This window comes from Antechinus flavipes, chromosome 3 (genome assembly GCF_016432865.1).
Source record: "Antechinus flavipes isolate AdamAnt ecotype Samford, QLD, Australia chromosome 3, AdamAnt_v2, whole genome shotgun sequence".
Classification (NCBI taxonomy): domain Eukaryota; kingdom Metazoa; phylum Chordata; class Mammalia; order Dasyuromorphia; family Dasyuridae; genus Antechinus; species Antechinus flavipes.
The window spans coordinates 592,892,560-592,915,200 of record NC_067400.1 but is presented as its reverse complement, the minus strand read 5'-3'; the positions used below and the strand labels follow the sequence as shown (position 1 = coordinate 592,915,200).

Below are 22,641 nucleotides of genomic sequence, written 5' to 3'. Positions count from 1 at the left end.
GTAGTAATGGGAAGTAAGAGTTGTTTTTCAATGGGTGGGGACAGCAGGAGCCAAGAATTTGAGTAAATAAATCCATATAGACTCTCTAATCATAAACAAAAGGGGCAGAGATAGGGGAGAGATCTGGAGTTACCTCAGCATACCCTCTCATGCTGGGTAGAATGTATAATCATTGGGATGGAAAGGGACATTAACAGTTGAACTTGATCCTTAGGAAAGCAGGGACAATGGGAATGAAAAATTGAAAAAGCATTTATTAAACACTTAATATGTACAAAGTATAGTGCTAAACACTCAGGGTACAAGTAGAAAAGACAGCTTCACTTCTCAAAGAGTTCACATTCTAATCAAGAAGCCATCAGATATGGAAGATCTCAGGAGCAGTTCATATGGAAAGGTATCCTGGTTCCTGGGGTACAGGGACCAAGTATATAGTAACATGGATCTTCATGTTTAAGTCTTATCAGTGTCTGATGTTGACCATGTGATAGGACTAAGGATTTTGGTGGAATTACTTTCTTTTCTAAGTCTTTATCTGTAGCTGCACTACCGGCAATTCTAGTCATTAGGCTGTGTCTACCTAAGGGCTTCTTCCCAGGATGATGGCTTTGAAGAATGGGCATGAGCATGAGAAAAGCAGGACCTGTGGTCCAGAGGGTACCATCATTCCCAGAGGTCTTAAACAGAGAGCCATTCTCTGGAACAATTGCAATTTACAGGACAACTTAGCAGTTGCTCTGCGGCTGGCAGTGGTAGTTGTGAGCAAGATAGGGATGAGATAAAAATGTAAACAGTAAATGATGAGGTTTGGCACCTCGGGGTTTGGTAACAATTCATATGTGAACAATTTACAATGGCTTTCTCTTTGCCAAATGACACATGTATTTTTGAGAAGCGATTACAGACAAAATGAAGAGATAAAATAGACACCAGAAGTGGTAAATATGGAATAGATTTGAGGTAAGATTATGCCCTCAAGTGGCAGACTAAATCCAAAGAGGAATTTAGCATTCTAAAAGAGTTAATCAGTGATAAGGAGAAAGACACCATGAGGCATGGGGGAAGGGATGAGGAAGGATACATGGGGTAGACCACATGGTGGGCTTACCCAAAATGGATTTAGCAAAGATGGCATAGGCCATGGATAGATTTATAGGGGAAATTTAACCTTGGGGGTTTGACATCATACCTTGGCTTTCTGATTGGATACAGCAGGGTGAGGTTACCCAAGATCTCCTCAGTGGTGGGCAATTTTCTGCAGAGCTATGAAGGGAGATGGTAATAATTTGCCTTGCTTGTATATGTTGCCTCCTTTCTCTCCCTTGTTGTAAGGTCTATAGCTATTTCAGGCTGTTCAGATTGGACTTCCAGCCTACTAAGTCAGATTTAATTGAGTTCTACCTATTTTTTTCCCCATGCATTTACATGTAGTTTGTGATGAATAATTTACATTTTTCAACATGTTGATTCCTAAGCATTAATATCAGTGCAACATTGATGAGGTATCTAAAGTCCATTTTAAGTCTGGTCAAAGGTCTATATGCTTTTCTAATGTTGGTCACTTGAACATTTCTAGGAAAATCACATTGTCATCACTTTGAAAATCAGTTTCTTCTTGGGCCATTCTCCTCATACTCAAGGAAAAGCCTTTCTTCACTTTAAACATTATTTCTAAAGGCCCTTGCAAGACCATAGTGAAAATGATCATAAAGTCCAATTTACACTGGAATCAATAAAATAGAATGGATGTGTAAAAAGGAAAATACTTCTCACTTGAATTTCCAGATTAAAGTCATACTTCCAATGTGCTTAGGACAATGCTAAAACCCTAATAGGTATTTTAAATGGTTTCATTCTATGTGTTAATATATGCTAAATGTTAAATATATTAATATACTATTTGATATTTTTGTCCTTCATTCTCAAAAATTCATTACTCTCTCTTCTGGAGTTATCTGGGTTCAGCTCTGTCCAAAGGAATATAAAATTTGATTGCTTAAATCTGACAAGATATTTTGGGGTTTATGAGCTAGATTGCTTTTTTTTTTTTTTTTTAATGGGCCAATCTGTAAGATAAGGTTGGACTGCCAGCCTACTAAGTCAGATTTAATTGTTCAATCCCCTTTTTAGGGGTAGATGACAATTAGGTGGCTATGGATAGTGTACCCTTACCTGCTGGTACTCTGCCCAAAGGAATGTAAATGTTTGGAATTTATCATCTAGATTTCTTTCGTAAGGATCAAGTCTTAAATTCAAGTCACTTCTGCTAACAGTGACTGACCAAAAGTAGATTCCAGGCTAACCCCCAGTTGGTCATCATTTGGTCCCTGATTGATGCAGAATGAAAGTAAATACTAATTCTTTTTATTTGTGCCAGAAACCCGAAGAGTCTTCCCCTCCCATATTGGATTGTTTTTTGTTTTGTGACTAGATAAAAGAGACAGTTCTTTTATCTCAATTCTTATCTACTCTTAATCTTTGGAAGGGTGGTTTCCTCAGTCAAACTGAGACCTCATTAAAGAGTTAGCTTAAAAAGGCCAAGGTTCTCTCACTACATCTAGAGCCATTTCCAATCATTCTGATCTCTATTTTAACACTAGACCCAGATTGCTCTATAGAGGAAAGTGAGGCAGGTGATTTTGTACATCCCTCCCCCTCACTTCAGTCCAATTTACTCACATGTTATAGCATCACTTCCTTGATGTCAGGGTTCTCTCTTTCTTTCTCTCATAATAATAGTAGGTTTTTTAAAAATTTCTCATTAATACAGGTCAAACATGTGCATTTCCTCCAAACACACCTCCACGTTTATCATGCTTCATAAGAAAAATCAGATTAAAAAGTAAAAAAGATGAGAAAGAAAAAAAACAAGCAAGCAAAAAGATGAAAATACCATGTTGTAATCCACATTCAATGGTCAGAGTTTTCTTTGAGAAGGACAAACAACAAAAACAACAACAGGATATCAAAATATAACAAACATTCAAGGCCTGTTTAAAAGCAGAATGAATACAGAAACATTTGTTAGCTGGACTTCGCATTCTAAAGCTACGAAATCTCTGCTTTTCAAAAATTCTGTGATATTGCAGCTATCAGTAATTAAACATACCAAAAATACAAAAGTTACCTTGAAAGAAATTGTTTTATTTGTAAAACACATATTTAAGAGAGAAAGAGGGAGGGAGATACAGAGACAGAGACAGAGAGGAAGAGAGAGAGTGTGTATAATTTATAGGTTAAAAGACAAGAGAGAGAAAGTGAAAACAAACAAATAAAAACAAACAAACCTGCCAAGTTTTCTTTACTGAATCTCCAAAGCTAAGGTATACATTTATGAAAGTCTAAAATTAAGAATTTCTCCAGGGGATCCCCACAAATATGAAGAGTATAATTTTATCCTATATGAGGCCTCAAATGTAACCTGTATTAAATCTGGGTATCTTTATCCCAACTGTTGTTCAAATGAACAAATCAGGTACACCAAAGCAAGACTATATATGTCCATCAGGATTCAAGGGGTACTCCTAAGAGGTTGAGGTGATTTAATTTTGCCATCTAAAGCCTCAAATCAGTTTATTTTCACCAATGTTAACTTCAAGTAATTTAAACAATTACAATCTCCTTTAAACAATTACAGTCTCATTTAAACAATTACAGTAATTAATTTTTATAATGGAACTTCAATGAAAAAATATATATAGTAAGATGAGATACACAAATATTTCCCTCATTTCTCAACTACCCCAGCTAATCATTTGGCAAAAATGTGATATATTAAAAATAAGATATAGAATGAGGGTGTGTGGATGGATCTGTGAAAAACAGTCACTAAAATTGGAAAAACAGTTTCAAACATACAAAAAGATACCATTAAAGTATCAGAACCATTAGAATGAACTGATTACAATTTGCCAAAATGATCTACCAATGCCTGAAACCTGATTCTTTTAACTGTCTTTCTCTTTCTTCTAATAGGGAAAGATCTGTGAGAAGCTGGGAATCTGCTCAGTGCCAAAATGTATTCGTGTTTTATTGTTTTTTTACTTTTTACTGACACCAATCAAGAAGGATCCAAAGGTTGTAGTAAAAAACTTATGCTTTGGGACAATACCCGTGAGATTGTATCAACCAAAGGCAGCATCTACAAGTCTCCGGAAAGGAATTATTTTCTTCCATGGAGGTGGTGTGGTAATTGGGAGTCTAGGTAAGATAAATTTCCCTTCACTTTTTAAAAGATCAGTTCCACCAAGGTATTGCCCCATTACCCTGTTTATACTGTGGGTAGCGTGATGTTATGGGAAGTATTAAATGGTAATTTTTTTCAAGTGATCATATAAAAGGTGGATGAAAAAAGCTAATGCTTTTTAAAACCCTAAAGAATTCTTAAAACACTTGACTTGATATGTTGATTGCTCTAACCAAACCTTAATGCCTGGCTAATGCCTGGCCAGCTATGGGAATAGCTGGAATGCTCTCACTTCTAACCTCTACTTCTTAAATTTCCCTGGCTTCCTTCAAGACTCAGTTAAAAATCTACCATTTGCAGGAGACTTTTCTTTATTTTTCCCTTTACCTCTAGATTCCAACATGGTTTGAAATTTGTTACTGTTGTTCAGTTGTCCAGTCATATCTGACTCTTTGTGATCCCATGAACTACAGCAAAGCAAGACTTTCTCTTCTATTATCTCCTGAATTCTGTCATATTTGTCGCTTCTATGATATTATCTATCCATCTTATGCTGGGCCATTGCCTTCTCCTTTTGACTGCATTTATTTCCAACATCAGAGCCTTTTCTAATGTGTCCTATCTTCTCATTATGTGGCCAAAGTAGTTAAGCTTCAGCTTTAGTATTTGACCTTTCAGTGATAGTCTGATGGCAGAGGATAAGATGAATAGAGAGTGTCATGAAAACAATGACTATGAACTTGAACAGACTTCAAGAGGATAGAAAAGCCTGGTGTGCTACAGATTAGGAAGAGTTGGTCAACACAATCATAATCAAAATACATCAGTACTCAGGCAAAATGGGTTTCCACAATCATAACAGTATTTTCACCTTTTTTGTTGTTGTTTATTTGCTTTTTTTTTCTTTCTCATTTCTTTTTTTTTTTTTGATCTGATTTTTCTTGTGCAGCAAGATAAATGTGGAATTATGTATAGAAGAATTACATATGTTTAATGTATATTAGATTACTTGGTATCTAGGAGAAGGACATGGAGGAAGGGAAGGACAAAAATTTGAAACACAAGGTTTTGCAAGGGTGATTATTGAAAACTATCTTTGCATGTATTTTGAAAATAAAAAACTATTATTTAAAAAACAAAAAACAAAACCCCAAAAAACATTTCCACATTAGCCAAGTTGCAAAAGAAAACAGACCAAAAACCAAAACCATACTCAAAACAAAAAAACAAATAAATAATTCCAAGCACTAAGAATAATAAAGTTTTTTAAAAATAGCATTCAATCTGTATCCAGACTCCATGAGTTCTTTCTCTGGAAGTGACTTTATCATTATTCAATATTGTTGTTTCTGTGTACAGTATTCTGATTGGATTCATTTCACTTTATATTAGTTCATGTAACTCCAGGTTTGTCTGAAGATATCCTGCTTGTCAATTTTTTATAGCACAACAGTATTTTATTCTAATAATATACCACAATATGTTCAGTCATTTTGCAATTGATAGGTCTCCTTTCAATCATATTTTTCTCAGACTGTCACTAATCCTTCAGGGAAATAAAAATCTAAACTAAGGACTACCCACAGAATTTGCGCAGGTGCCATAGAAAAAAATTTTGTTTTATTGGTCTATAAAAAATAATCAGCAGGATGATTTCAGAGAGGTCTAGAGAGACTTATATGAACTGATGCTGAGTGAAGTGAATAGAACCAGGAGAACATTGTACACGGCAACAGCAAGATGATACGATGATCAATTCTGATGGACGTGGCTCTTTTCAACAATGAGATAATTCAGGACAGTTTCAATGGTCATGCAATAAAGAGAGCCATCTGCATCCAGAGAGAAGACTGTTGGAACTGAGTGTGGATCACAAAATAGTATTTTTACCTTTTTTGTTATTTGCTTGCATTTTGTTTTCTTTCTCATTTTCCCCCTTTTTGATCTAATTTTTTCTTGTGCAGCATGATAATTGTAAAAAAAATATATAGAAGAATTACACATTTAACATATTTTGGATTATTTGCCATCTGGGGAGGCAGTGGGGGAAAGGGAAGGAGAAAAAAATTTGGAACACTAAGTTTTACAAGAGTGAATGTTGAAAACTATCTATGCATGTGTTTTGAAGATGAAAAGCTTTAATTTAAAAAAGAGAAAAATTCTGTTTTCTCCTCCTTATCCAAAGATCACTTCAAAGCTATCATAGGCCCCTTCAGAGCAGAAGTTCTATACTTAAGAACAATGATTAGTAAGTAAAAGGTATTCCCCTTTCTGTTTCCTCCTCCCCTCACAGGATAAGCAGATATGAATGGTCTGTGATTTTGTTTATAGATATTACATTATTTTATTCCACAAATTCACCCCTCTTCCAAATTTCCAATCAATTGCCAAATCTTGGATTCTACTTTCACATCTCTTAGACTTTCTCTCTACTGACCCAGCCACTATTCTACTTTAGATTTGAATGAAATGTAATTTGGATTATATCCTTCTCCTACTCAATATTTATCTTCTTTCTTTCTTTCCTTCCTTCCTTCTTTCCTCCCTCATTTTTTTTTCTTTATTTCTATTTTTCTATTTATCTTTGCCTAAGACTCATGGGATTAGAAAAGTCCTTAAGTATCAACTGTACTAACCTTCTCATTTTAAAATTTACAGCATTCTAATAAGATTTAGCGGTGGAAAGGACTTTAGAGATAATCTAATTTATTCCAATATTTTATAGAAGGGGGCCTCTGTAAATCCCTTCCTATAAATTTATAATCATTAATTTTTCCCATTTATACTTTCTACATTTCCTGAAAGCCACTTTCCTCCATGGAAACCAAAGAGAAAGTAATTAGACAGTATTAGCATTCTTAGCCATTTACCCAAGGCAAGTAATAATTTGAGAGATTAGCATTTCCAAAAGGGCAAAAATATATATACTAGCTTTGAGATCTGAGCACAAAAGACTAGTAGCAGAGAGGATTCTGGGAATATAGTAGAATAGGTCAGAAAACTCCAAACTCTCCACATATCCTCCACAAACAAGACAAAATAGAACCTAAGGGTGAACATAGAGCAGGGAAAAATAAACAAGAATTGGGGTGGAACAATGTTTCTCCTAGTACAAATGGAGAAGATCTGAAGAAAACTGCCAGGTTGAAGGCTTGGCTCATGGAATATGTAAACACATCCAGGCTAACTCCTCTGAAAGAGGAAGTGGTGAGTACTGGAACTAGCTGGACTGGGAGATCATTTTGGACCCAGCCATAGGAATTTTCATTTCCTGGACAGTGTAAGAAGATGGGTGCCTGAGTTGGGGAAAATTGAGGCAACCTCTGCTGATAAGGGACATAAGATCCAATTGTGCTGGCTAGACACAGGCCACAAAGGAATCAGCACACATCCAGTAAGTGCAGTCAGTGGGACATGGACTGTGTTGCCAAGAGAGCAAAATTCTTGGTTTCAATTCCAAGCTAGAGGGGAGAAGTTAAGGAGAACCTGAGGGCAGAGGCAATACCCCCCACATTTCAAAACTACATATAATTGCACTTACAAGCTCCTAATTTTAAAAAATGAGTAAGCAAAAAAAAAAAAAAAAAAAAAAAAAGAACCTAAGTATATAAAGTTACTATGGAAATAGAGAAGGCCAAAGTGCATTTTCAGAGGATACTGAAGCAAAAAAAAAAAAAAAACCTTTTCTACCCCAAAGAGTAACATTAAATGGTCACCTGCCCTAACAAAATTCATAGAGGAATTCAAAAAAGACATTAAAAATTAAATGAGAGAGACTGAGAAAAAACTAAAAAAAAAAAATCCAAGAAAAACAAGAAGATAATGAATAGAAAGTCAAGCAACTAGAAAAGGAGGTGCAAAATCTTAAGGAAGACTCCTAAAAAACTAGTATTAGGCAAAAAGAAGTTAGCAAGATTATAAGAGATAAAGAAATAATAAAACAAAATATAAAGAATGAAAAATAGAAGAGAATGAAAAACATCTCACAAGAAAAACAATTGGTCTAGAGAACAGATCAAGGGAAAAAAAGAATAACTGGTCTACCTGAAAGTTATGATTTAAAAAAAAAGAAACTTGACACAATAATACAAGAAATAATTAAAGAAAATTGTCCTGAAGTATGAGAACAAGAAGGGTATAGTGTAAATAGAAAAAAAATGCTGATCACCACCTGAAAGACATCCTATAAGGAAAATCATAGTCAAATTCTGAGACCTCCAGTCATGGAGAAAATGTTACAAGCAACAAGAAAAAAAAATTTTAATATGGTGGAGCCCCAATTAGACTCACACAAGATATAGCAGCAGTGACATAAAATGACCACAAGTCTTAGAACACTATATATGGAAGAGTAAAAGAACTGGGGTTACAACTGAAAATATCATACTCAGCAAACTTAAAGCATAATTTTGAATTTTAAAAAACGGACATTCAAATAATTGCTAGGCTTTCAAAATTTTGTTTCAAAAAGTCCTGAACTTTATAGAAAATTCGACATTCGAGAGAAATATATGGTAAATGCCAAAGACTAATAGTTAAGTGATTCAATAAGGACAAACTCTCTATGTTTTATATATGGAAATATAAATCACATGTCTAAGATTGTCATTACCAATGGAGTAGAGCTAAGTATGATGTGATTCTAAAAAAGCAATTCAGTTTAGGAAAAAGTAAAAAGAATAATTATCTTATACACATGAGATATGAAAGGAAAAATTGACAGAGGAATTAAATGAAGAGGAGGGCTGGTAGTTCTGGAATGCTACACTCATCAGGAATGGGTTAAAGAGGAAATATATATATATACACATAATAAAAGTGTATGAAAGTCTTCTAAATTCAGAAAAAAACAAAGAGGAGAAAGGATTAGGGAAGGGGGAGAGGATAAGGGAGGGGATTTTAGAAGAAACCCTATTCTTCAGATCAGGGTTAAAGAGAGAACAACATATACATTTAGAAGGGAATAAAAATCTTCCAAATGTATAAAGAAATAAGAGCATAAGGGAATAGGATAGGGTGGGGGTATAAAAGAGTATATAGATTAACAGGAATGGGATAAAGAAGGATAGGGGGAGGATGGGAGAATTTAAGGAAGCAATCCTTAAAGGGATGGATAGGATAAGTAATAGAAGGGCAAAATAATTGATAGAGGTAAAGGAGAAGAGTCGGGAATTATAGTAAATAAGATAGACACACAAACATAAAGATCAGAAGTAAAATTTATTATAAAAATAGCACGGGTAGTAATCATGATCTCAAAATTAAAGCTAAAGTAGAGTTAATCAAAAGGAAAAACTGGGAAACCATTATGTTTCAATCATATGAATCAGTATTATTTTAGATCATTGAAAATAACTAGATTGCAGAAGATTGGAATATTGCTGTGATGCAGAAAATGAGGAATTGATAGATTTAGAGAAATATGGAAAGACTTAGACTTATGAAGGAAGATGTTATCCACTTTTAGAGAAAGAGAGAAAAAAATAAATACATTATGGTCTTACAGAGGCATATGAATGTATATATGTACATACATATATGATTATAGATATTTATATGTATATGTGTGCCTGTACATGTAGGTATATATAGGTATGTATGTATTTGTTTATAGCCTTCTTGGAGATAATAGGTGAGGAAGGGGAAAAAGAAAATACAGTAAAAAGTACACAGTGGAGAATAAACAAAATCCTACAAGAAAGCAAAGAAAATATGTTTCATATAGACTTTCTTGAATACAATGTTTCATATAGACTTTCTTGAAATGAAATTTATTGCTTTTCATTATATCTATATTATATCGCACATAACAATTTTTTGTTTTTCTATTTTCTATTTAAGTTTAAAATAAATAAAAAAGTTAAGAAAAAAGAAATATATACACACAAAAAAAGAACTAATAGCAGAACAAGTAAGTTCTTTCATGTTCCTGTTCTCCTTACCTTATTTTTATGTAAAGTCATTTAGGCAGCGACCTTAGTCATGTGCTGGTGTGATCAATCTTCTGAGTATGATGAAAAAACCATAATCTTCCCTTTAAGGCCTTAAAACCTGAAGTTTCCACACCAACTAGTGAAAAAGAGAAAAACTAGTTAAATCAATGAATAGATTTTCTTTTTCACAAAGACCACACAACCAATCAACTTTTTATAAAAATCAGTTGCCTAAAACTGATTATGTTTTATCTGGATATTCTGAGAGCATGTAGGCATAGCCAGCCAGGAAATATCATTTTAAAGAAACATGACAGATGAAGAGGGATAGAATTATCAACAGAGAGATTATGCGAAAAAATGAAACAAATTTATGAGATTGAGTTAAATATGTTTTACAAATGATGTATATATCATTTAATATCTGCTCTATATCTAGGGTTGCAGAATGAAAAGTGTGGGAGAAACAACAATGGGTAGTAGAGAAAAACTAACTCCACTCTATTAATGAAAATTCCTTATCTTCCAGATGACTACAATAGTCTGTGCTGCTTCTTGTCCAGAGAAACTGACTCAGTGGTTCTGTCAGTTGGGTAAGTAAGGGAAAAAGTGAGGAAGAAGGGAAGAAGTAGTCAGGTTGATAGGTTGTTTAGGAAATGGAGGAAGAAGAGAGGAGGACCTGAGAGTAATCAAAAAGGGAATCTCTTTTTCTAGATTAAGGGTTCTTTTAAAAAAATGATAACTATATTTCATAATAATTCATTTCATTTGTAATTCAATGTATTTTACTTTATGAATTTAAAAAAAATTCCCCATTCAAGTTCTATCCATGCAGCTCTGTGGAACCAGTTAAGAGACTCTGGATTAGATAGTTTTTGAGGTACATTCAGCTCTCATATCCCATAATTCCTGTGCAGAAGTAGAACATTTAAGGGGGCCATCAGAACATGAATTATATTGATTTGTTAGCCCTTTAATCCTTTGTGTCAGTCATAAGACATGTTTTTTCATGCCTCCTTAGTTACCGTTTGGCTCCAGAGCATAGGCACCCTTCTGCATTGAATGACTGCATAGCTGCTTTCATCCACTTTCTGAAAACCCTGGAAACCTATAGCGTTGATCCTTTTCATATCATCCTATGTGGAGACAGTTCTGGAGGGGCAGTCACAGCTACTATTTGCCAAACTGTCATGAGCCAATCAGATCTCCCCAAGATACGAGCACAGATTTTGATCTACCCCTATCTCCAGGGATTTAATTTCCAGCTACCTTCGTATCAGCAGTACAAAAATGTTTTATTCCTCACCCGGGATGTTGCCATTTTCTGCATATTCCAATATTTTGATATCCCCTTATCTTGGAAAACCGCTATTCTGAATGGTGCCCATCTGTCCCCTGAGATGCGGAAGAAGTGTGAGGAAATGATAAATGCAGACAACATTCCGAAGAGGTTTAAAGAGAGAGGCTACCAGCCCATGTCATTTAGCCCTTTTAATGAAGAAGTTTACATGGAAAGCAAACAGCTGTTAAACACAATCAGTTCACCCCTAACTGCTGATGATGACATCATTGCCCAACTCCCTCAAACCCTGCTTGTGAGCTGTGAGTTTGATATCTTACGGGATGATACCCTGTTGTACAAGAAGAGGCTGGAGGATCAGGGGGTGCCCGTGAGCTGGCACCACATTGAAGATGGTTTTCATGGAGTACTTCTCACCTTTGACAAAAAGTACTTTTGCTTCCCCTGCTCCTTAAAAATTCTGAATATCATTGTCCATTTTATAAAGAACCTGTGAATCCCACTCCAAAGATTTTAAAGAAAGACTGGCAAGTATGGACTCTATTTAAAGTTAGGTTCACTGTTGGGTTTCATTTTATTGATTTAGGAGATAGGGCAAGTTCTGCGGCTGACAGGGAAGAGATTGGGAATTTAGTCCTGTGTTAGACACAGGAGATTCATGGAAGAGTGAAGAAAGACTGAAAAAGTGCTTGTCCATAGACAAGCAATGGGCAGTGGGAAGACTAGGCTGGAAATCGTCATCATCTTTTTTAAGTCTATATTGGCATGTGCCTGAGATAAAATCAGCCTAGAAAAAGGCATGGATAGTGCCAGGGTGATGAAGCCTCTGGGTGTCTCTGGTAGCCTAGGAAAGTCCTACAGGCTGTCTGTGACTTTTAGTGGCTTCTTTGTGCCCAAATGGGGAACTGAAAAGATGAAGCTCTTGGTCAGTGGGGACAATTTAATTCTTTGTATCCTCAGGGTCTAGAGAAGTGGCCCGGAGCCAGAAAAGCCAGAATTTAAGTCCTGTCTCTGACACATACTCCTTATAGGACCCTGGGCAAATCACTGAATCAGTGTGCAAGGCAACTTTTTTTCTTTTTTTTTTGGCCAAGTGACTTATCCAGGGTTACATAGCTATTAAGTGTCTGAGGCCAGATTTGAAGTCAGTTCCTCCTGATTTCAGGGTCAGGGCTTTATCCAATGTGCCACCCAAATGCTCCCCTCTAGGCAACTTTCTAAGTTTTTAAATGATAAAGGTTAGGAAATACTCACAGAGAACTTCTAAAATTCTCAGTCCAATCTTTATCCATATACATAAACATATATGTATATATACATAGGCATACAGAAACATGTATGTATAAATTAGATTGATAGATTGATACATATATAAGTACATGATTCTAACGTAATTTTATTAAGATATTTTAATGGCTTTCACAACTATCAAAGATACCAAAGATTTGAAGTTTCAAATGAAAGAAGTAATTAATTGTCTGTCCTAATTTATAATATTCTTGTTTAAGTCCCATAAACCAAGTATGCAATAATTTTTGTTGAAATTCAGCTCAGTTTTCATCTTCCCCGACAATGATTATTTATATCTGCAAACTAACCAGAAGATTAAATTTTTCCTTTCCTAAGGAAGAATTGCAAGCTATTAATCACCATATGAAAGGCTGCTCCAAATCATTAATAATAAGGAAAATGTGAATCAAAACAACTTTAATGCATCAAATTACAACCAACAAATGAGAAAGAATAACAGACAATGGTAATAGTCAATATTGGAGGGGCACATAATACATACATATTGATAAAGCTGTGAATTGATCTAATTAGGCTGAAAACAATCAGGAATTTTATGCAACGCAACTAAAATGTCCAAGTTATTTGATCCAGATATTCTATTATCATTCTCTCATAAACATTTATTAAGTTCTTACTTTATTATGTGCCAGGCATTGTAATGACTAAAAAGGTTTGAGAGAGACATAATTTTGGGATAATTAAGATGTTTTATTAATAATGACAGCATTTAAACAAAAGGATGGTCATTTGGCCTATAAGAAGTTAATTATGTCTTTCTTGTATTTGATTATTGTATTAGGACCAAGGGTTTCCCCCTTTTTTTATGTCCTTATCTAGAAACCAGAAAACCCTTAAAAGATTTATCGAGGTTAAGATGTAATCAGACAGTAAAAGAAATTCTAAGTTGAGGCTTGTGAAATGACCAGGAATACTCATTGTGTTGCTCAAACAAGTCTGAGGAAAGGTTTACTTCCTTATCATCAAAACAGGTGATGGTAAATTAATGTTTCTGACCAGTATTTGAGTAACCTAAGTCACAGTCCCCAAGATCTTCATTTTTATACAGCCCACACCTCCCATTGTGTTAATCAATTCAAATTTATTGCTATCCCTCAGGAAGGCCTATTATTCAAAGGGCATATAAAATTTGACTTCACTGCCATTAGGAGTCTTTGGTCTAAGTAAGCAGGTCAAATTACTTTGCTTTTATTAATAAGCTTTAGTTCCTATTTATAAAATGATTAAATTGCCCAGAATATCTATTGAACATTTTTAATTGTCACAGGCCATCTCTCAGACTTTAAAGATTATTATGGCAGCAAGCTGACAGGGATATGCTGGAAAGTGCTGCTGAATAGCTCCTCTGTATTTTTTAATTCTTTGTTATAAAGAGATGATTTTTGGGTGGAAGAATGTAACTTCTAATAAATAAAAACTTTGTGGTGAATATTTGATTTTTTCTAGTACTTAAGTATAAAACCATACAATTTTCCTCCTACCTCTCTGAAAGCCCCTTCTCTGTCTCCTTTGCTGGATACTTTTCTAGAATATTCCCTCTAACTGTAGATGTCCCTCAGAGTTTGGTACTGGGTTCCCTTATTTTCTTCTATACTACCTTCACTTGGGACCTCATCAATTTCCGTGAATTTAATTGTCATCTATATACTGGTGATTCTCAAATCCACCTTTCCTGCCCCAAAGCCTCTGGGTACCTTTCATGTGACATCGAACTGCTCTTCAGATATCTCAAACTGGATTTTCTTTTTTTTTCTATTTTATTTTATTTTATAATAACTTTATATTGACAGAATCCATGCCAGGGTAATTTTTTTTACAACATTATCCCTTGCACTCACTTCTGTTCCAATTTTTCCCCTCCCTCCCTCCATCCCCTCCCCTAGATGGCAAGAAGTCCTATATATGTTAGATATGTTGCAATATATGCTACATACAATATATGTTTGCAGAACCTAACAGTTCTCTTGTTGCACAGGGAGAATTGGATTCAGAAGGTGAAAATAACCCGGGAAGAAAAACAAAAATGCAAATAGTTCACATTCGTTTCCCAGTGTTCTTTCTTTGGGTGTAGCTGCTTCTGTCCATCATTTATCAATTGAAACTCAGGTCTCTTTGTCAAAGAGATCCACTTTCATCAGAATACATCCTCATACAATATTGTTCTCGAAGTGTATAATAATCTCCTGGTTCTGCTCATTTCACTTAGCATCAGTTCATGTAAGTCTCGCCAGGCCTCTCTGTATTCATCCTGCTGGTCATTCCTTACAGAACAATAATATTCCATAACATTTATATACCACAATTTACCCAGCCATTCTCCAATTGATGGGCATCCATTCAATTTCCAGTTTCTAGCCACTACAAACAGGGCTGCCACAAACATTTTGGCATATACAGGTCCCTTTCCCTTCTTTAGTATCTCTTTGGGTTATAAGCTCAGTAGTAGCACTGCTGGATCAAAGGATATGCACAGTCAAACTGGATTTTCAATACATATCTTAAAGTCAATGAATCTAAAATGGAACTCATTATCTTTCCCCTTGAACCTTCCCCACCTCCTATCTTCCTTAGTACTTAGAGGGACTCCATCCTCCTAGTTCCCTTAAGCTTGCAACCTGGGAGTCATCCTGAATTCCTCTCTTTCTCTTCCTCTCCATATCTAAGTTGTTGTCAAGGTCTATTGATTTCAGCTTTGCAAACATCTCATTTATTTATTTATTTTTGATTGTTCTTTCTTTCTTTCTTTTTTTTCATAATTATAACTTTTTATTCACAGAACCCATGCCTGGGTAATTTTTTACAACATTATCCCTTGCACTCACTTTTGTTCCGACTTTTTCCCTCCCTCTCTCCACTCCCTCCCCCAGATGGCAAGCAGTCCTATACATGTTAAATATGGCACAGTATATCTTAGATACGATATATGTGTGCAGAACCAAACAGTTCTCTTGTGCAACATCTCATTAAAAAAATTAATAGTATTTTTTCCAAATACATGTAAAGATCGTTTTCAACTTTCACCTTTGCAAAACCTTGTGTTCAAAAATTTTTCTTCTTTTCCCCCTAAGACAGCAAACAATCCAATATAGGTTAAACATGTGCAATTCTTCTAAACATATTTCCATATTTGTCATGCTTTGCAAAAAAAAAAAAATCAGATAAAAAGGGAAAAAAAACACAAGAAATTAAAAAAAAACCCAAGCAAACAACAACAAAAGGTGAAAATATGCTTTGATCCATATTCAGGCTTCATAGTTCTCTCTCTGGATGTGAATGACATTTTCCATCTCAAGTCTGAGAAATTGCCTTGAATTGTTTAAAAGAGCTAAGTCCATCAGAGTACAATGTCTCTAGAATATCCCTCTTTTTCTCCTCTGACATTGCCCCAACTCTCCTGCAGGCCCTCATCACCTCAAGCTTTGATTACTGCTGTGATCAGAAAGACCCTTTGGAATTCAGCAAGATAGGGGAGTAAGCAGAGAGGACAAGCTGCTACTGCCTACTGCTTCCCTAGCTGCAAGCTAGGCCAGGAGTAGTGTTACAACCATCACTCTTTTTTAAATTTTAGTTTTTAAAAATTCTCTCAACATTTTATTCTGTAGTGAGGAATTTAAATCTTTTTTTTTAATTAAAGATTTTTATATACAAAACAAATGCATGGATAATTTTTCAACATTGACCCTTGCAAAGCCTTCTGTTCCAAATTATCCCCTCCTTCTCCCTCCCCCTTCCCCTAGAAGGCAGGTAGTACAATACATGTTAAATAATGTTAAAATATATGTTAAATCCAATATATACATACTTATACAGTTATCTTACTGCACAAGAAAAATCGGACCAAAAAAAACTGGGAAAGCAAAATGCAAGCAAACAACAACAGAAAGAGTGAGAATGCTATGTTGTGCTTCACAGTCAGCTCCCACAGTCCTCTCTTTGGATGTAGATGGCTCTCTTCATCACTGAACAATTGAAATTGGTTTGAATCATCTAATTGTTGAAGAGAGTCACATCCATCAGAATTAATCATCATATAATCTTGTTGCAGTGTATAATGATCTCCTGGTTCTGCTCATTTCACTTTGCATCAGTTCATGTAAGTCTCTCCAGGCCTCTCTGAAATCATCCTGCTGGTTGTTTCTTATAGAACAATAATATTCCATAACATTCATATGCCATAATTTATTCAGCTATTCTCTAATTGTTGGGAATCTACTCAGTTTCCAGTTTTTTTTGCCACCACAAAAAGGGCTGCTACAAACACTTTTGCATATGTGGGTCCCTTTCCCTCCTTTAAGATCTCTTTGGGATGTAACAGAAACACTGCTGGGTCAAAGGACAGTTTGATAGCTTTTTGAGCATAGTTCCAGATTGCTCTCCAGAATGATTGAATCTGTTCACAGTTTCACCAACAATGTATCAATGTTATACTGCAACATATCCAACATATAAAGGACTGCTTGCCATCTAGGGGAGGGGGTGGAGGGAGGGAGGGAAAAAAATCGGAACAGAAACGAGTGTCAATATAAAGTAATTATTAAATAAAAATTAAAAAAAAAACAATGTATCAATGTCCCAGTTTTCCCACATCCTCTCCAACATTCATCACTATCTTTTCCTGTCATTTTAGCCAATCTGACAGGTGAGTAGAGTTGTCATAATTTGCATTTCTCTGATCAATAGTGATTTAGAGCACCTTTTCATATGATTACAAATAGTTTCAATTTCTTCATCTAAAAATTGTCTGTTCATATCCTTTGACCACTTATCAATTGGAGAATACTTGAATTCTTATAAAGTTGAGTCAATAACTAATATTCTTTCTTTAGCAATTCTCACGAGAAGGAAGTGTGCTCCCAAGTGAGACACACACCCAATACAGAAGCAAGAACAAGCTTTATATACAAGTTCTCTATCCTTCCATTCAAGGATCAGATTGGTCTGGATAGAATTTATAATCTGAGTTACAATTAGTCAATTCACAATCTGAGTTACCATTGATTAGATTTACAATCCTCTTAATTTGCCTGTTCCATACATGAAAATGCTTGTACCCTGTCATTGACTCTAGCTGATTTGGGCTAGTTTAAGTCTGGACCCTTTTTTGTTGTTTAGCGAATTCCTTGACTCACATGGTGATTGATTGGAGACACCTTGAAAAGCTATTTCATCCCTCTCTTCATCCTGTTTTGACAATATTTGTGGAAACCTACATTTTCATACTCCTTACAATTTCCCCATTTCTCTTTTAATAAGGATCTGGTTTCCACACCTTTTTAAAACTTTTCTGTTGCCTCTTCTTCACACCTTTGTAGCAGTTCACATAGCTCATCATTAGGAAATGGTCATGTGCCCTTTCAACTATTATTTTGATATGACCCTGCCCTGTCATTTGCAAATTGGTGGATAGACCTACTGCTGTTACCTTTGTCACAGATGTCTCAATCAGCTTTTGTACCAATGATCTAATGCAAAGGATTACATAGCATTCCACAGCTATGAGAATTCCCACAGCTACTATCAAAAAGGGGAAGAGTAACACTGTCATTCCTCTCCATTTGCCAAACCAGGATTTTAATCAGTCAGTGGTATCTTTTTCAGTAACATTTACCCAAATCTTGAACAGCTGTCTCCCATCCTAAATCCCAAATACTATTGTAGCAGGGGTAGGAGGTAGCATTAGTGCTGTATAACCTCTTCATGGGATAAATAAACTCCTCACTGGGAATTCATTCAGACAGTGGGTAGTTTAGGGTCCATTCACCAATTAGCTCCAGTTACTCCCAAACAAATGGGGCCCAAAGTCCTATAGAATGATTATCTCATCTTTTGAAACTACTTCCTGCTGAGATTGGGTGTAGAGCTGAATCATCCTACAGGGTCCCAATTTGGAGAGGTTCTCAGTTTGAGAAGGGGTGAGCCAAGGAGCTGATTAAAACATTCAATGGGTTCTGAGTCATATCCTTGAAGCTGGTGAATACAGCCATAATTGATCAAAATCTTGAAGAAAACAAACCTAACTAATGTGGGATAGTGTGAGAGACCAGTCCATAAAGGACTGTTATAAGATATACTAGAAAGGCTTGATATAGATTGTGGCTACATGAGGAAGTCAATTTCCTTTGGCTTGGTTTATGAATATCAAATAACTTATTTATTTAAAAATATATATTTGTGTCATAAAACATACAGGAAAAACAAGTTATTCTCACATTAGGAATAAACTTAAATAAAATTGAATTTTCCATTGATGTAACAAAATATTCCATAAGTTACATCCCGCTAAGAAAACCTGAGTACACTAAAATTCTCTTCTCCAAACTACACTGAAAATGTTTCAGCTTTAGATTCAAGGATCAATAAAATAACAGCTGAGTCCCCAAAATAGTTGCAACAGTAGCTAAATGTCCTTACATTTTTAAAGATTTAAAGACCTTATACAAACATATTTCTAATAAGATATATCTCTGGTAACAGGCAGATGACTAGGTCAAATATTCATGTACTTATGAACAGTCATTTGCCTAATGACTACGCATTTTCAGATAGAAAACAGCAAGATTTTACATACTTGCACTTTGCTCATGGCTTTTAAGATGAACTCTTGCTCTGAATATAGAAATTTTTGTAAGAGAGAAAAAGCAAGACAAAGCATCCTTAGTTCTATTTGAATCCAAGGTATGAATTCACAAATGAGTACCACACATGCAATTGTAATTCCACTTCATAGCCAGACTCAGGTACAGGTGGGAATCATTCCTATAGAAAGGAACCCAAGTGAGGAACTGAGTCAGAAGGATCTGACCTTAAAGGGAAGCCACAATTGTCCTCCCAGATCTTGTCCAGATATAGATGTCTCCCTGTAATAGTTCAGGATAGCATCCCTTTGAGTAACTTATGGCATTTCTCCTGAATGGTGGATTACTGACTTAATGATCCATTGGGCATTCATACACAAATTCCAAACCCAAAAGGATATCAGTTACACTCCCAAGAGATTTTCTCTCAGATGCCCAAATTTCACATCAGAAGCTTCAGATTTAGAAAGAAGGAATAATTTGTAAGTCATCTTAGGGCTAATATGATAGCAGACATTTTCATGCCATGCTTTCTCGTCACATGTGGCTACAGGGCACAATCAAAACTAAGTGCAGGAAAACCAAAGGTTTTGTTTGTAAAAGGACCAACACTGTTCAGGTTAAAATCCTGCTCTAAGTACTTCAAGGAAGCCATGGAACATATTTTTATCATACTCATTAAAAAATGAGACTATGATGCTCTTAAATAAATGTTAAATATATGTTATATATTATAAATATATTAATATATAAATATAATATATGTAAATATATAATTAACATATAAACATATATTAAATAAATGTTGAAGACAGATGAAGATCTTGGTAGGAGTAATGGGCTTTGAAATAACCACTCTCAGAGAATTTACAGTTTACCAGAAATCTAACAAACAAGTTCCTTGCAGAGGAACTGGAAACTGAGTGGATGCCCATCAGTTACAGAATAGCTGAATAAGTTATAGTATATGAATGTTATAGAATAGTATTGTTTTATAAGAAATGATCAACAAGGGGCAGCTAGGTGGTATAGTGGTTAGAGCACCAGCCCTAAAGTCAGGAGGACCTGAGTTCAAATCTGGCCTCAGACACTTAACACCTCCTAGCTGTGTGACCCTGGGCAAGTCACTTAACCCCAATTGCCTCAGCAAAAAAAAAGAAAGAAAGAAAGAGAGAAAGAAAGAAATTATTAGCAAGATGATTTCAGAAAGGCTTAGAGAGACTTAGATGAATTGATATTAAATGGAATAGAACCAAAAGAATATTATACACAGCAACAAGAAGATTATACGATGATTAATTCTGATGGATATGGCTCTTTTCAACAGCGAGGTGATTTAGACCAATTCTAATAGATTTGTGATAGAGAGAGCCATCTGCACCCAGAGAGAAAGGACTGTGGGAACTGAGTGGGAATCACAAAATAGTATTTTTACATTTTTTGGTTGTTTGCTTGAATTTAGTTTTCTTTCTCATTTTTTTCCTTTTTGATCTGATTTTTTCTTGTGCAGCATGATAATTGTAGAATTATGTATAGAAGAATGACACATGTTTAACATATATTGGATTACTTTCCTCTAGGGGGAAGGATAGGATGAGAGGAAAGGAGGGAGAAAAAAATTTTGGAACACAAGGTTTTGCAAGGGTCAATGTTGAAAAATATGTATATGTTTTGAAAACAAAAAGCTTTATTTAAAAAAAATTCCTTCCATTACTAAGCAATATAATGCTTGATATTCATCATCTTGCCTCAGTACATCTTCAGCATTACAGAAATTATCTACTCCTTCAAATAATGGAAGCAATTTCACTTAATCAGTAGGGAAATTAGAAGGGGCACTGAGCATGAGTAAGTAGAGTTTTTTCCATTCCCTCCAACCAAAAAGCTCAGGTCTTATTTTCCAGGTCCAATTGATCTATTATACAAATAACTAGCATATAGTTTTCAACCCTCAGTTTCACATTAACTCCTCCAAATTCTAATCCAGAATATTCAAAAATTCAAAAGTGAATGATTTCAAAACTATTTCACCAGGGCAAGGTAATTTTATACTTAGGAATCAAGGTTTTTTTTTCCCCCCCAGGGCTGATGACCCTGCAAGCAAAATAGTTTCAAAGAAGTTGTCAAGTTTATAAATTAGAGGAAGGGATTCCAGAGCAGGGGCTAAATCTGCTTCCTTCTTTCTACCTTTAAAGTTGTTGTGGGCTATATTCTTAGATCACCAATACCCCTTAATAATTATCAATTTTAGGTTTCAGTACTATGACAATAACACTAAATAAATTCAATAATTTCACAATTTTCATAAGTGGTAGCCAGATAGTATTAAAATGCAAATATAACATAATGTATCACAAAAATGGATAGAAATCTCATGTAATTCACAGTCAAATTTCTAATTTTAACATACACCAATTGGAAAAGTTATTTTAAAATAAACTAATATGTTAGTTTGTGAGATTCCCTAAATTCTAATTAGATGTTCCATTTAAACTCAATTACCTTTAGCTGTTTTCCAGTTCACACAAATCTTTTCTCTCTTTTTGTGAGCCAAGAAGAAACCAAGTGTCTGTTTTTACCTCAAGATATAGGCCTTTTCACTTTGAAATTTTTACCAACATAGCCCCACAAATCTGACTCCTGTTAATTTCAATATAAAGTTCTTATTGCTTTTTTAATCTTGTCTTTTATAATCTGCTTTTATAATCAACCTGTCTTATCACTTAAATCAAATAAAATACAGATTTAAATTTCTAGTAGTAATACTGAAGGAGGAGGGAAACTGTTCCCTTTACTGAAACTGTGTTCCCTTTAAGATTATCATTCTGAAACTGTATTCCCTTTTGATCTGATCCCTTTTGGAGTCTCAGCCCCTCCTGGGGAAGGCATATCCCCCCAGATAAGTTATCTTTCAGATAGAACCTTGGATCCAATCAGAAATCTGGTCAAAAGGTACCCTTTTGAAGTGTTATTAATTTCAATAGGAGATCTGGGCTACTGATAAGCATCTAGGCCTGGGAACCTTGGCTTCATGAAGCCTCAAGACTCTTTTAAAGAGTAGTTTCTAAACTTACTCTTTGCAGAGGCCCAAGCAGCTTGCTAGGAGCCAGCCTACTGAGAAAGCATTCTCTTCTCAGTGCCAGATTCCATTTCCCTAATAGGACTTTGCCACTATAGAAGTCAATCTCTTAGCAAACTGGTTTCTATCCAACAATAAACTTTCATTTTTGCCATTAATATTTTGGGATAAGTGAATTCTTTCATTTTGAACCTGCAGACTGACCAAAAGGGGATTTTAAAAACTCTCTTATTGCCACTAACCTCATTACCACCAGG

General features: G+C 35.1%; 1 protein-coding gene across 1 annotated transcript; it reads left to right on the top strand.

Annotated features, from left to right (window-relative positions):
* Positions 1-602: 602 nt before the first annotated feature.
* Positions 603-14,586, top strand: LOC127557531 (arylacetamide deacetylase-like 4). Its single transcript, XM_051990844.1, has 4 exons — positions 603-758; positions 3,976-4,204; positions 10,649-10,712; positions 11,141-14,586. Exons 1-4 carry the CDS (start codon positions 603-605, stop codon positions 11,913-11,915), a joined length of 1,224 nt encoding a protein of 407 aa, XP_051846804.1. The 3' UTR covers positions 11,916-14,586.
* Positions 14,587-22,641: the final 8,055 nt, after the last annotated feature.

What these genes read in the sequence shown, in the direction of transcription:
- LOC127557531 (XM_051990844.1), top strand. Translation starts at nt 603, where the DNA reads ATGGCTTTGAAGAATGGGCATGAGCATGAGAAAAGCAGGACCTGTGGT. An exon ending in TGCGGCTGGCAGTGGTAGTT is followed by an intron (nt 759 to 3,975) that starts GTGAGCAAGATA and finishes TTCTTCTAATAG; the next exon opens with GGAAAGATCTGTGAGAAGCT. An exon ending in TCAGTGGTTCTGTCAGTTGG is followed by an intron (nt 10,713 to 11,140) that starts GTAAGTAAGGGA and finishes ATGCCTCCTTAG; the next exon opens with TTACCGTTTGGCTCCAGAGC.